General features: G+C 60.2%; 1 protein-coding gene across 2 annotated transcripts in view; it reads left to right on the forward strand.

Moving 5' to 3' along the window:
• Positions 1-13415, forward strand: part of SIN3B (SIN3 transcription regulator family member B) — a 35972-nt gene extending 22557 nt beyond the window's left edge. For both annotated transcript variants that reach the window (XM_026500449.4, XM_044384766.3), the window contains exons 9-19: positions 484-691; positions 1523-1639; positions 2761-2999; positions 3743-3926; positions 6103-6706; positions 6897-7066; positions 9332-9505; positions 9762-9854; positions 10856-10950; positions 11179-11383; positions 11473-13415. In XM_026500449.4, the coding sequence (XP_026356234.2) occupies positions 484-691; positions 1523-1639; positions 2761-2999; positions 3743-3926; positions 6103-6706; positions 6897-7066; positions 9332-9505; positions 9762-9854; positions 10856-10950; positions 11179-11383; positions 11473-11703 (2320 nt within the window). In that variant the 3' untranslated portion in view covers positions 11704-13415. The remainder of the gene's footprint in view (positions 1-483; positions 692-1522; positions 1640-2760; positions 3000-3742; positions 3927-6102; positions 6707-6896; positions 7067-9331; positions 9506-9761; positions 9855-10855; positions 10951-11178; positions 11384-11472) is intronic.
• The last annotated feature ends 471 nt before the right edge of the window (positions 13416-13886 follow it).

Raw genomic sequence — 13886 nt, forward strand, 5'->3', positions numbered from 1 at the left:
GCGAGAGTTGGCGGACTTTATCTGTCAGGGGCCAAGGAGCAGTACTACTGAACTCTGGTATTGTTGTGCAAAACCAGCCACAGGCAGTACTAAGCAAATGGACACAATGGTGTACCAATAAAACTTTATATGCAAGGACAGGCGTGGACAGGTTGCCAGTAGTTTACCAAGCCCTGGCCTGCTGCCCGGCCTTTTCCAGTTAAAGAACATCACTAACCCCAGCTTCTGCCAGTCTGAATTGTCTATTCCAGCATGTTTCAAGGCTCTCCTGTTAGTGTTGGGACCTGGCTGGTGACAGGGGCGGGAGGCAGATTGACTCACACATTTGAGGGCATTACATACATCCTGATGCTTGGTTCCACCTCTCGCCCCTCCTCTCTAACCACTATTAGCAGGCGTCTACAGGAAGCCATTCTAAAATTGCTAGGTCCCTCCCAGAAAGCCCCAGGGAAGCCAACTTACTGTTTGTCTTTATTTCTGAAGGAAATTTCCAGAACTCTTTGCACAGTTCAAGTCCTTCCTGGGGGTGAAAGAGCTGTCATTCGCCCCACCCATGAGCGACCGATCCGGGGACGGAATAAGCCGGGAAATCGACTACGCATCTTGCAAGCGCATTGGATCCAGCTACCGAGCGCTCCCCAAAACCTACCAGCAGCCCAAGTGCAGTGGGAGGACGGCCATCTGCAAAGAGGTAGTGCTCCCTGGCGGCTCGTGTCGGCTTACGTGATGCGTCACCCCCCACGCTGCACAAACACCCATCACCCCCATGGTTTACATGAAAGAACTGAGCATCGACCCCCCTAAATATTGAATGATGGGTGGTGCTGGGATGCGGCCAGACAAAATGCCTGAGCTGAGACAATGGTTCCTTACCCTGCCGGCAGCTTTGGTAAACCGCAGAGCACATGGCATTGGCTTCGGCTTTGGCGTATTCCTCCATTTAGATTTACATGTATTTCTGCCAGGACCCTGCCCTGTCCCAGGTTCCCTGCCCTGGGTATGTCTCCGTTTAGCCCGACCATCAAATACTTTTTTCAGGTTAGTAGACAGGCTGTTACTCTGTTTCCAGAATTCAAGAGTGCTTGCTGAATTTCAGGATATCTAGTCCAGGGGCAGCAAACTAAAATCCAGCCCTATGCCTGCGTTTGTAAATAAAGTTTTATCGGCACATAGACGTGCGCATTCATTTACGTAGAGCCTGTGGCTGCTCTGGCAGGACAGAGGCAGAGTCGAGTCGTCCTGATGGATGGGCTGGCCCGCAAAACCTAAAATATTTGTTCTCTGGCCCTTTACAGAGAACGTTTGCCAACCCCTGAAATAGTACGATTTGTTTACTTGACCACAGTCCTGTTTTCTCTTAAAACCACTTTAAAATTAAGGTTGCCATCTGTATGAGAAGGTACTTTCCTATAAAATCCAGATTATATTGCTTGTCTCTGTATCGTTTATGCTGTACGGCACAGTATACGGTCCTGGCCACCGAGGCCTACCGCACTGGTCACAGCGTTTCCTCTCGGTGCAGGTGCTGAACGACACTTGGGTCTCCTTCCCCTCTTGGTCAGAGGACTCCACTTTCGTCAGCTCCAAGAAGACGCCCTACGAAGAGCAGCTGCACCGCTGTGAGGACGAGCGTTTCGAGGTGTGTGTGCTGGTGTTGCTGAGATCGGGGAGCCGTTGGGTGCAAGCCTGTCCCCGCTTCTCTACTTTAGTCTGTCCTTCTCCCTCTCCCCCCACCCCAGGGGCAGTGGGGGGGGCGGGGGCGGAGGGCGTATCCGCATCCTCTCCACCCTCCCACCCTCTTCAAGTCTCTTTTGCAGTATCCGAGATTCCAGCACTTTCCAGCAGGGGGCAGCACCCAAAAGTGTCCCTTTTCTGCCTTGCTGGCCTCCAGGCTGGGTAGGCAATGGTGCTGTTTCTGTCTTAAGTATATTTATTTATTTAAATTAAATCAATTAACTCAAGTTACCTTAATTTTTTTCATCAGAGTGCTTATTGAAATCGTTGTATATTTACATGCAGCAAGTGATCCCGGCGACCCTTGTCCCAGTGGTCATAGCTTGTAAAGTTGCAGGCACAGTGTCCCAGCCAGGAGGTTGCCAGTGACACACCCCGAGATCTTATTCACGTCTCCACAGTTGAACTTGTGTTTGTGTGTGTGGTGTATACGTGTGCACCTGGGTATTCTCCACCACCACTAAGATACTCCACTGCTCCCCCACCCCTGGGATCCCTTGTGCCGCCCTTGACGGCCCTCCCTGCCTCCCTCTCCACCCCACCCCATGCCTGATCCCTGGCAGCCACGCTGTCCTCCAGCTCTGTCACTCTGTCGTGAGTGGAATCACAGTGCGTTCCCTTTGGGGATTGGCTCCCCATCAGCACGTGCCCTGAGAGCACTCCCTTTTTATTGCCGTTGATGCCCACGAAGTGGGCCAGCCCGGGGCCCGTTTCCCTCCTCAGATGGGGCCACCCTTCTAGCCGCTGGATGTTCGTGCAGGGGTGAGGAGCCCACGAGTCTTGTTTTGTGGGTGCCTGGCTCACACCATTGCCGGGGTCGGACCCCAGCCCCTTAACCAACCGTGCTTGCTCTGGGCCCCTGGAGCCGCCTCAGGGCCACCACGGCCTGGCGTCCGTCATCCCCGCCCAGAGACACAGAAGTTGATCGGTTCTGTCCGCGCATCTCTTCTGCCAACCCAAGCTGGTCCCCGGGGTCCCAGGGCCCTGCTGCCCCCCGACAGCCGACCCCTGCCTTCCTTTCCATAGTTAGATGTCGTCCTGGAGACCAACCTGGCCACGATCCGCGTGTTGGAAAGTGTGCAGAAGAAGCTGTCCCGGATGGCGCCTGAAGACCAGGAGAAGTTCCGGCTGGACGACTGTCTGGGGGGCACGTCGGAGGTGATCCAGCGCCGCGCCATCCACCGTATCTACGGCGACAAGGCTCCAGAGATCATTGAGAGCCTCAAGAAAAACCCCGTCACTGCCGTCCCTGTCGTCCTGAAAAGGTGTGCTCCAGATTCTCGCTGCTCCGCCTGCTGCGGGCTGTCCCCGTGGAGCTCATTAGTGCTGTTTGTCACCAGTGTGAAGAGGGGCGGGGAGCTCCCCGGGGCCTCGGGCTGGCTTAGTGCGGTTTCCAATCTTTCTTCGTCACCCCGTTCTACTCCTGAGAGAAAAACACAACTGCACAGTTGTCTGTGTCTTTCTGGAACTTTCCACCACGCACATAATCATATCCAAACATGAAATGTAACTATTTTAAAGCACAAACAGGATCGTTCTGTGGCACAGCTTGCCTTTTACTTAGCGGTGCATTTTAGGAACTTTTTTGTGCTGGTGAACAGGTATTAATTAAGTGGCTGCCGTTGACCACGTGCTGTGCTCAGCCCTGGGGTTGCAGAGCCCAGCCAGGCTGACACAGTCTCTTCTCGTGGGGCTTGCAGTCACGCGAGTGAGCCCGGTGGTTGATCCAGCACCCACCCAGAGTGTGGTCAGTGCCATGGGCCAGGGCAGGGAGGAGGTGCTGGGGCAGCGATGTTTGAGAAACTAAAACCAGCCACGTTGGTTCTGCAGAACCGTTGCTCCCTCCCGTCTTCTTCAGCACAGAACCCGCGGCCCAGGCCAGGAGCCGGCTGCCCTGAGTGTGGGACACTCGGCTGGGCCCGTGGGTGGATGACAGGCTGCCCGTGCAGCAGGGATGACGGGTGGGTGCCCGGGGTTGTCCCCATGCTGAGCCCCTCTGACCCCACAGGCTGAAGGCCAAGGAGGAGGAGTGGCGGGAGGCCCAGCAGGGCTTCAACAAGATCTGGCGGGAGCAGTATGAGAAGGCCTATCTCAAGTCCCTGGACCATCAGGCTGTAAACTTCAAACAGAACGACACCAAGGCCCTTCGCTCCAAGAGCCTACTCAATGAGATCGAGAGTGTCTACGACGAGGTGAGGCTCTCTGCCCAGGGCTGCGCGGGCAAGGGGTCCTGGCTCTGCTTCTGGCTCTCCCAGTCTTGGGCGGGCTGCCAGCTCTCTGCCTCTGTTTCCCTAGCATCCCTCTTGCAGGGCTCTGTGGGGGTGGAAGGGATGTTTCTGTGGCACTCAGCGGGTCCAGGGGGAGGATTGTGGCGGCTCTGCTGTGGCTAGAAAAGGGCTCTCCCCTCCCCTGCCTCCTTCCCTCCCACTTACCCCTGGGTAAGTCACTGTCCTTCAGGTGACTTCAGCTGTCCTTTCTCTGCTGCCAGCTGTGTGCCCGGCACAGGTAGACCCTGAGAAGGAACATTCCATCTGACCCTTAGTCACAGACCTTATTTTAGCAGTGATGAAACTGAGGCATGAGAGGTGGCCACTTGCCAAGGCCAGTCGCGGGAGACCAGGGCTCCGGGCTCTAGGCCTCTGCCTCTAGCCGCTGCCCTGGGCCTTCTTGCCAGCTTCGGCACAGTCAGGCTCGTGGGGCCTGAACCACAGAACTAAGCCAGAGCTGGGTCTAGACTTCGAGCATTTAGGCATCGAAAAACACGTGCAGGGGCGCCTGGGTGGCACAGCGGTTAAGCGTCTGCCTTCAGCTCAGGGCGTGATCCCGGCGATCTGGGATCGAGCCCCACATCAGGCTCTTCTGCCATGAGCCTGCTTCTTCCTCTCCCACTCCCCTGCTTGTGTTCCCTCTCTCGCTGGCTGTCTCTATCTCTGTTGAATGAATAAAATAAAATCTTTAAAAAAAAAAAGAAAAAGAAAAACACGTGCAGGGAGTGAGTTACTTGCAAGAGCCTGTGATGGAAGCCCCTTCCCTCCTGCCTCCCTGCCCTGGGCAACTGTCAGCCCACAGGGCCCACCTGCAGCTAGTCCGCTTTCCTCGCTTGACTCCTCGAGTCGGTGGTCCAGGCTTGAGAGCGCCACCCCCACTCCCCCCAGCAGCATCTGTGGGACAGCATCAGAAAGAATGGATGAGGTGACCGGTGAGGCCCACCACAGTCACCACTGAGTTCCTTCACTCTTTCCCTGAGGGCTGGGGGAAAGGGGTACAGCACTGTTTGGGGCCAGAAGTCAGCCCACCAGCCTCGAGGGCTCTGCATGTGCAAGCCCTTCGTGCATAGGGAAGTCCGCCCTCACTGTTGGGGGTTAGCAGAGCACAGTTCTGTATCCCATGCATCGGAACTGGCTCCAAGGAAAGCACTTAAAAAGATTTTTGAGGATGTTTGTGGCACAGATGAGATGGGGACTCACAAAGCTGTAGGAGAAGGGAAGTCACGCCAGAGCCAGGAGCCAGGCACAGCCGCTCTCAGGCCTCCCCGCCAGCGGGGGAAGGAGATCTGGGGCTGCGGCAGAATTCAGCGTCACTGAGGGAGCACGACCTCTAGTGGAAAGAAACAGGAGTCGCCCACCCCAGAAAGCCGAGGCCCTGGCACTGCACCTGTTTTCTGTCGGTCATGCCTTCTGTGGCTGTTCGAGGAGCCCCCTCAGTGCTGTACCCTGGGCTGGTCACCTAGAGATGAGGGAGACCCAGCCCTGCCCCCAGGAGCCCTCCCCCTGCAGGGACAGCATCCACGCTCACTTTTCTGAGAGCCAGGGTGTGTGTCGGCCTCCGTGCCTGGTGGCTGGGGATTGGTGCCACCCGGGAGAGAACGTTGTCGGGCCTGACCTCAGCAGGCAGTTCAGGGTAGTCTGGAGGGAGTGTGATCGTGTACCAGTTCGCAGGAAGCAAAGTCATGAGCTGGATAAAGACTGAGGAGCAGCTGTGGTTTTCCAGGGCCAAAGAGCAGAGGGCACGTGCAAAGGTCCTGCACACAGCAGGAAGGAGCTCAGCCCCCTGAAACATTGAAAGAGGCCAGGTGGGTGGGGGGGGCTGTAGGATGACATGCCAGGGCCTGGGGTCCTGTCATGAGCAGTGCAGGAAGGCCTAGGGGGCTGTGATAGGGCTGACCATACTCCTGTAGGTCAAATCACTCCAGACCCAGAGAGACAATGGTTGGAGTGGGCTGGTGACCGGGACCGGGCAGGTGGGAGGTGCTGGGCTGCACCCGGACCAGAGTGTGATGCCTTTAGAGCCTCTGGCCCTGAGCCCCCCCCCCATCTTGGACTTGTCCCAGCTGGTCTCTTCCTGCCTAACGGCCCCCTGTCCCCCCAGCACCAGGAGCAGCACTCCGAGGGCCGTAGCGCCCCCTCCAGCGAGCCGCACCTCATCTTCGTGTACGAGGACAGGCAGATCCTAGAGGACGCAGCCGCCCTCATCAGCTACTACGTGAAGCGGCAGCCGGCCATCCAGAAGGAAGACCAGGGCACCATCCACCAGCTGGTGCACCAGTTCGTGCCCAGCCTCTTCTTCTCCCAGCAGCTGGAGCTGGGGGCGTCCGAGGACTCCGCCGACGAGGGCCGGGGGAGCCCCCAGGGGCAGAGCACCGAGCCCGGGGACCGCAAGAAGCCGGCGCCCGGGCCGCAGAGCAGCCCCCCGGAGGAGAAGGGGGCCGGGGGCGAGGCGCCGGCCTCCGAGCAGCCGCCCCAGCAGCCCAAGCCCCTGGACGACGTGTACAGCCTGTTCTTCGCCAACAACAACTGGTACTTCTTCCTACGCCTGCACCAGACGCTGTGCTCCCGCCTGCTCAGGATCTACCGGCAGGCGCAGAAGCAGCTCCTGGAGCACCGCGCCGAGAAGGACAGGGAGAAGCTGCTGTGCGACGGCCGCCGCGAGAGGGGCAGCGACCCTGCCATGGAGCTGCGGCTGAAGCAGCCAAGTAAGGCCTGGGCCCCGGGGGGACGCACGGGTGCTCCCCTCCGCCGGCCGGCCGGGGCCACCGTCCCGGAGCCTCGGGCCGCCCTCAGGACGCCTGTGGCGGGAGGCAGCGTGCTGCGGGGATTCGGAGTCACCCTGCTGCGGGCCACACATGTCTCTGGCCCCGGGTGACCGCCGTCCCCGCCCTTCAGGTGAGGTGGAGCTGGAGGAGTACTACCCAGCCTTCCTGGACATGGTGCGGAGCCTGCTGGAGGGCAGCATCGACCCCACGCAGTACGAGGACACGCTGCGGGAGATGTTCACCATCCACGCCTACGTGGGCTTCACCATGGACAAGCTGGTGCAGAGCATCGCCAGGCAGGTGAGCGCGGGGCAGGTGAGCAAGGGCAGGTGAGCCCAGGCAGGTGGGCACTGAGGCAGGCGAGCGCGGGCAGGTGAGCAGCCAGGCAGGTGGGCACGGGGCAGGTGAGCACGGGCAGGTGAGCAGCCAGGCAGGTGGGCACGGGGCAGGTGAGCGCCAGCAGGTGAGCGCGGGCAGGTGAGCACCGGGGCAGGTGAGCGGCCCGGGCCAGGCAGTGAGCAGGGTGGCAGGAGGCCTCTAGCGCCTCCAGGAGAGGCCCTGCCCGCCCCCCCTTCATTCCATGCTGTGCGGTCCGCCCCGGGGTCAGCACCTTTCTTCTGTTCTTTTAATTGAAGTAGAATTCCTATATCACAAAATTCACCATTTTCAAGTGAACAGTTCAGTGGAGTTTAGTGCTTTCACAATGTCATGCAGACACCACCTGTATCTAGTTCCAGAACCTTTCCGTCGCCCCGGAGGAGCCCCCGTCCCCACGAGCAGTCACCCCCGCATTCTCCTCCCCCAGCCCCGGGCAGCCACCAATCTGTCCTTCGTCTTAGGGATTTGCCTGTTCTGGATGTGTCGTGTAAATGGAATCATACAGCGTGTGCCTTTGTGTCCGGCTTCTCTCGAGCTCAGTACACTGTTCTCCAGGTTCATCCACGTCTAGCCTGTGTCAGAAGTGCGTTGCTTTCTCTGGCCGACTCCCCCGCCATCGTGTGACTGGACCACATTGGTTCATCCACTCTTCTGGCGATTGTACAGGACTCCTTTGACTCCTCGTCGACGCACCTTTCTTGAGGTAGCGGCACGTGAGGAACCGTAGGCCGCTCCTCCTGGAGGGAGGCTACTGGCCAGTTATCCGCATCGCTGAGGATAGCAAAACGTCCCCCAGCTGCATGTCAGCAAGAGGAAATCAGGAACGTGAATCAGGCACATTATTATAAAGAGCAAAACCCCCGATGAGGCAAATGTGGTTTTGGGACGCAAGTCCTGCTCAGTGGCCACCAAAGTCGTTATTGTTCAACTTGGTTTCCTATTTATCCAGGAAGTCTATTCGCCATAAAGCAAAAAGCTGAGTAAAGAGTAGCATCCTCACCCTCCCACCCAGATACAGTTGCTAGAAGCGGCATTTCTTTTCAGACTTCACAAACTTCTCATCGAGGCAGACACACACAGAAGCGTGCCCCAAAGCTGAGCGTGCCGCTCGGTCTTGCCGGACAGCCCCGGCCCTCCCCACGGGCAGGCACCCACCTGCTCTCTGGCCGTTACGGGGCTGGGCATGCGTCCCGGGGCTGGGCGTCCAGTCTGCCCCCGGTGGGCCCCCGTTCTGGGGACAGCGGCCTCGTCTGTAGCACCCCAAAGGGTTGGACCAGATCGGACATTGATGAATGTTTTTGGTTTTTTTTTAATTAATTCCCCTTCATCCCATCAAGATGGGATGGACGTGGACAGATGTCTTCTATAGTACTCGCTTTTTTAAAAAAAGAAAAGGAGGAACAAAAATGAAGGTAGCTGAAGCCCTGGTAGGGCCAGGATCCCCCCGCCCCCCGAGCTCCCCGCTTTCCAGCAGGCTGATGCTCACGGGGCCCTCTGCACCGCCGTCGGCAGCCTGCGGGGCCCTGTGGGCGCTCTTTGCCTCACGTTCCCTGTTTGATTAGCATTTCTTTTCCGTAGCAGCGGCCGGTGTTTACTGGGATCTTGCCGTGTGCCCGGCACCATGTGAGATTTACGTGTGGCCACACGTTGTATCCATTCAAAGCAGCGCGCGGGGAGGGCCCCGAGGCCCCGAGATTGCAGGAGCCCGTCCGGGGCCGCGGCTGGTGCCCAGGGGCGCCGACTCCCGCCTGCTCAGCCTGACCCCGCCGCCCGGCTGCTTCCCTTACTCCTGTCTTCCTACACCTGCGGGTTTCAGGCACGCTTGTAGGGGCTCAAGAATTAACTGTTTGTAGCAGAAGACCCAGGAAATTACTTGCCACAGCACCACCGTTAGATAATCCCATCCCCGGTTTGGCACGTAGCCTTCGCTATTTTTTCTGTGTGTTCCACACACCCAAGCAGGGCCTGCTGGTCCGGTCCAGTCTGCTGTGCTCTGGGCTGGTTTTTGATCGGGTCCGCACCCAGCGCCCGGCTGCCCAGCACAACCCTGTGGACCCTGGCCTTGAGGCCCGCCTCGTGGACTTGGCTCACCTCCTCTGTGGGCGAGGTGCCCGGGGCGGCAGCTGTGCCTCACCCCTCCCCGGGGGGTGCGCACGCCGGCCACCCACTGGCTCTCCCTCCTCCCAGCTGCACCACCTCGTGAGCGACGACGTCTGTCTGAAGGTGGTGGAGCTCTACCTGAACGAGAAGAAGCGGGGTGCCGCGGGGGGGAACCTGTCCTCCCGCTGCGTCTGCGCCGCCAGGGAGACCAGCTACCAGTGGAAGGCCGAGCGCTGCATGGCAGACGAGAACTGCTTCAAGGTAAGGGGGGCCGCAGCCTGCCCCACATGAGGCCGGGGCTGCGCGGAGGGCGCCCACAGCGGGGGAGGACCGGCGGCTTTGCTCGGGCGCGGGAGGCAGGCTGGGGCTGGGCCTTGACGAGGCTGCCAGCCTGCCTGACACCACGCAGTCTTCTTACTGGGCCCCCGGAGCCTGGGGAAGGTGGTCGTAGCTGACCTTTCAGCCTCGTTGTGAGCTCGGCCCGTGGCTTCAGGCTGCTCGCCCCCCTCCTCCCCAGGTGATGTTCCTCCAGCGCAAAGGGCAGGTGATCATGACCATCGAGCTTCTAGACACCGAGGAGGCCCAGACAGAGGACCCCGTGGAGGTCCAGGTGAAGCCCTGTCCCGTGCTCTGCGCCTTCAGCACACCGGGGGGGTCAGGGGCAGCCACGGGCAGCATTGTGGGGCTCCCCCCAACAAGCCCTGTGCACATGCTGGCCAAGCATAGGCTGCAAAACGTCCGCGCGGAGAAGCCTCGCTTGCAGCATGACCATTGTCCTCGGAAGCCTGAGAGGGGATGGCAACTGCACATGCCCCCCCAGGGGCCAGTGGGGGTATCCCGGGGCAGGAGGCCATGTGACACCCAGGCCACCCTCCCCGCACAACCCTGTTCCTGGCTCTTCCCACCGCTGCCATGGGCCCGCAGTCCCTTGAGACCCTGTGGCGCGTGACTCTGCACTCCTCGCGCATAAAGCCCAGGTGCCTGACTCCGAGATGGAGAAATTCCCTGGCCCATGCTCTGAGATGCACATTGTACGTGGGGTCCTGGTCTCTGTAAGCCCCCATCGGCTTCACAGGGTCGCGTCCGCCCCCCCCACCACAGCCAGCGGGGGGCTCCCTCACCACATCCTTCCCTGTGTTTCTGGGCTTCCCAAACAGGAAGTTTCCAGTAAGTGTGGTTTGGTGAGGCTTGAGTCTGGCGTTTATAGAGGGTGGCGAGCAGATGAAAGGTCACCCAGACACTGCAGGCCATGCCCACCCCAGACCGGGGCGGCCCCTGCAAGGCCTGCCTTCTGCTCATCCCCAGCGCCTCCCTGGCCGTGCCGTGCTGCACGTGTCGTGATGTCGTTGTGCTCCCCAGACCCGGCTCTCCTCTGTGCGAGGGCCCCGTTCCCCGTGTGAGCTTGTCACGTGACGGACACAGAGAGGACGGTACACAGCAGGGACGTGTCCACGTAAGCTTGAAGTGTCGGACTCCGGCTCTGACGAGTGCTCCATCCAGAGCTGCCGTCTGGTGGTTTCCATTGCGCATCCACTCTTCTCTGGCCGCCATCCTCCTAATGCTTCGGGGGTGCGGGTGAAAACACAAGCCTGTCTCCCTCTGTCCCCACAGCACCTGGCTCGGTACGTGGAGCAGTACGTGGGGACCGAGGGGGCGTCCAGCTCGCCCACCGAGGGCTTCCTCCTGAAGCCCGTGTTCCTGCAGAGGTAAGAGGACCCGCAGGTGCGGTTCCTTCCCGCGGGCCCGGGGAGGCCCCTCCCACCGCTGGCAGCACCGGGGCCTGACTGGGTTCCCCGTGCTGCTGGTGGAAGGACTGGGGTGGTGGTGCCCACGGCTTCCATCTGCATTTCTCCGACACCGGGGAAGTCGGACGTCTCCACGGCTGTTTCCGGCCGTGAGGATTTCCCGGTCCGCAGACCTCCTCTCGCCTCCAGGAACCTCAAGAAGTTCCGCAGGTGGCAGTGTGAGCAGGCGCGCGCCCTGCGCGGCGAGGCCAAGAGCTCGTGGAAGCGGCTGGTCGGGGTGGAGAGCGCCTGCAACGTGGACTGCCGCTTCAAGCTCAGCAGCCACAAGATGATGTTCATCGTCAACTCGGAGGACTACATGTACCGCCGCGGGACCCTGTGCCGGGCCAAGCAGGTGCCCCCCGCCCACGGCCCGGGAGCCCGGGCTCCAGCCCGCGGCCCGGCGGCGGCCGCCCTGACCCCGTGCCCCGCCCCCCTCCGCAGGTGCAGCCCCTGGTCCTGCTGCGCCACCACCAGCACTTCGAGGAGTGGCACGGCCGCTGGCTGGAGGACAACGTGACGGTGGAGGCGGCCGGCCTGGTACAGGACTGGCTGATGGGAGAGGAGGACGAGGACATGGTGCCCTGCAAGACGCTCTGCGAGACGGCACACGTGCACGGGCTGCCGGTGACCCGCTACCGCGTGCAGTACAGCCGCCGGCCCGCCTCGCCCTGACCGTCCGCGCCTGACGCGCACGCTGCTGCGGCCGCTGCCTGGGCCTGGAGCTGCATCGGCACTCTCACGAACGGCCTGAGGGGAGCAGCGCGTCCCCCAGCCTTGCTGCTACGGGCCGCGAGCGCCGGAGAACGGTGGGCTTGTGTCGGCCTGTGGCCCCGTGCTGCCATCCCTTTTGGCTTCCCTGCTTCCTTTGGGCCTGTCCTGTGCCAAACCTGAACCCTTCCTGCCCTTGAACTCCGGGGGCTCCCTCCCTGCGGGAAGGGGGAGGATCCACACGCTGGCCAAGGAGCAAGTGATTGCCTTTATGTACCTGCTGGGCCGCTTTCGTCACTTGTGCCAAATCCCCAGGCGGGGGCACCGCCGGTCCTTTTGTGCATACAGCGTCTGGAAAGGTCCGTGATGAACCATGCGGGGGTGTGTGTTTGGGAGGGGGTCGGCATTCAGGAGACCCCAGCATGGAAGGAGTCGGGCCGGGGTGGATCTGCTTGAAAAGCATGTCCTTCCTGAATGGTTCTGAAAGCTTCCGGAAACTTCCTGAGCTGGGCCATGCCTGCATCTGATAGTCGGGGCACGGGCTAGGCCCGGCTGATGCTTGGGGTCCTTGGTCACTTTGAAAGCCAGGAGGAGCCCGCTGTTGAGGTTCCGCTTTGTTGTCAAGATGTGGAGTGGGCGGGCAGCAGCAGAACTGTCGAGAAGACCCCACTCTGGAAAAAATGAGATTCCAAGTCCTGTGTTGACCTGGCAGCCTCACTCTGAGCTCTCGAGGGAAGGGGCTCAGCCTGAAACTCCCGCTGAGCTCAAGTGTCCCCACACTGGGAGGGCCCAGGGGTGCAGTCATGTACCTAAGAAGGACATTCTAGAAATACGTATACGCACACACATATTTATCCGTAAGCTCTCTTAGTGGTTGTGACTTCTGCAGCAGCCAAGTCCACGGTTCCTGGGTCGTGAGCGCCTTCGTCGTGGGACTCTGCAGACCTGCCCTTGACCTTGCCGTTCCTACAGCCACCACCTGGACGGGATATGGGCGTGAGGCGCTGAGCAACTGTCCTACCGAGGTGTGCAAGGCTTTCTGTGCCAAGAATGCCAAGCAGTTCGGCAGAAACAGCTCTTTAGAATTCTTGCACCCTGAGAAGCCCTGGCCGGGCTCCTGGCACCATGAGAAGGGGATCAACCAACGAGGGCCCAGAACCATCCCCGTGTACAGCCTCCTTTCTGCCCAGCGGCAGCCCTCACCCTCCCAAAACTGAGCTGTGCCAAATCCGCGGTTCTGGGAAGTGGAGATGTGTTTCTAGAAGTTTTCTAGAAGTTACCTGTGGAACTCAAGGTTTGCAAAGCCTTTGACTCGGGGTCTGGGCGATTCCAGGGCCAGTGTGCCCCGCCCGGGGTCTCCTAGCCCGTGTTTGCTCAAGTCTACCAGGCACTTTGTCCATATCCTTGTTTTGTAAGAAGGGAACTTACCGGAATTCCTGAACCAGACCCTCCCGGCGCCCCCCTCGGGAGCCCGTGGCCCCTTCCGTGCCTCCGTGCGGGCCTGGGGTGCGGGCCACACCCCGCCGAGCCCCGCCCTGCATGCTTCTAGGGAGCGTCTCTTCTGTTTTTGAAGAATTTCTGTTCTGGGGCTTGTACTTCCTTTGCAGCTGTTTTGAATGTAGTTTTCCTTTTCTATTTATTTGCACATTAAAGTTAAAAATTAAATATTGACCTAACTCTGCGAGGCCCTCTCGGTCGTTGCTTGTCCCTCCGCGAAGCCCAATCCGCACCTGCGCCCCCGAAGTTCCCAAACCCCAAGCACCACCCCCTCGAGGCTGACCCCCAAGAGGGTCCTGTTCCCCTCACCCCACCCCCGTGTCGCCCCACCCGCAGAGTGTTCTGGAATGTTCATTCCCAGCTCATTTACTTTCACTAGAAAGGAGAGGTGTTTCCTTCTAGTGTTGTGCGTGGAAACCCGATTTAAAGACTGGTGTTGGCTCTGAGCTTTCTCCGCCCACCCAGTGCAGGGCTCTTTCCCTCCCCCACCCCACAAAGCCACCCTCCCTCCCTCCGTGCTCTCTGTTCCCTGCTCCCACCGGGCCCCCCCCTTCCTCTCAACACACCTCCTGTGACTTCGGCATCACTGTGTCCTCTGAACTCATCTGGGCCTGCTCCCATATGGCCCCGCCTGCAGGGAAGTGGGAGAC

This window comes from Ursus arctos, unplaced genomic scaffold (genome assembly GCF_023065955.2).
Source record: "Ursus arctos isolate Adak ecotype North America unplaced genomic scaffold, UrsArc2.0 scaffold_14, whole genome shotgun sequence".
NCBI lineage: Eukaryota > Metazoa > Chordata > Mammalia > Carnivora > Ursidae > Ursus > Ursus arctos.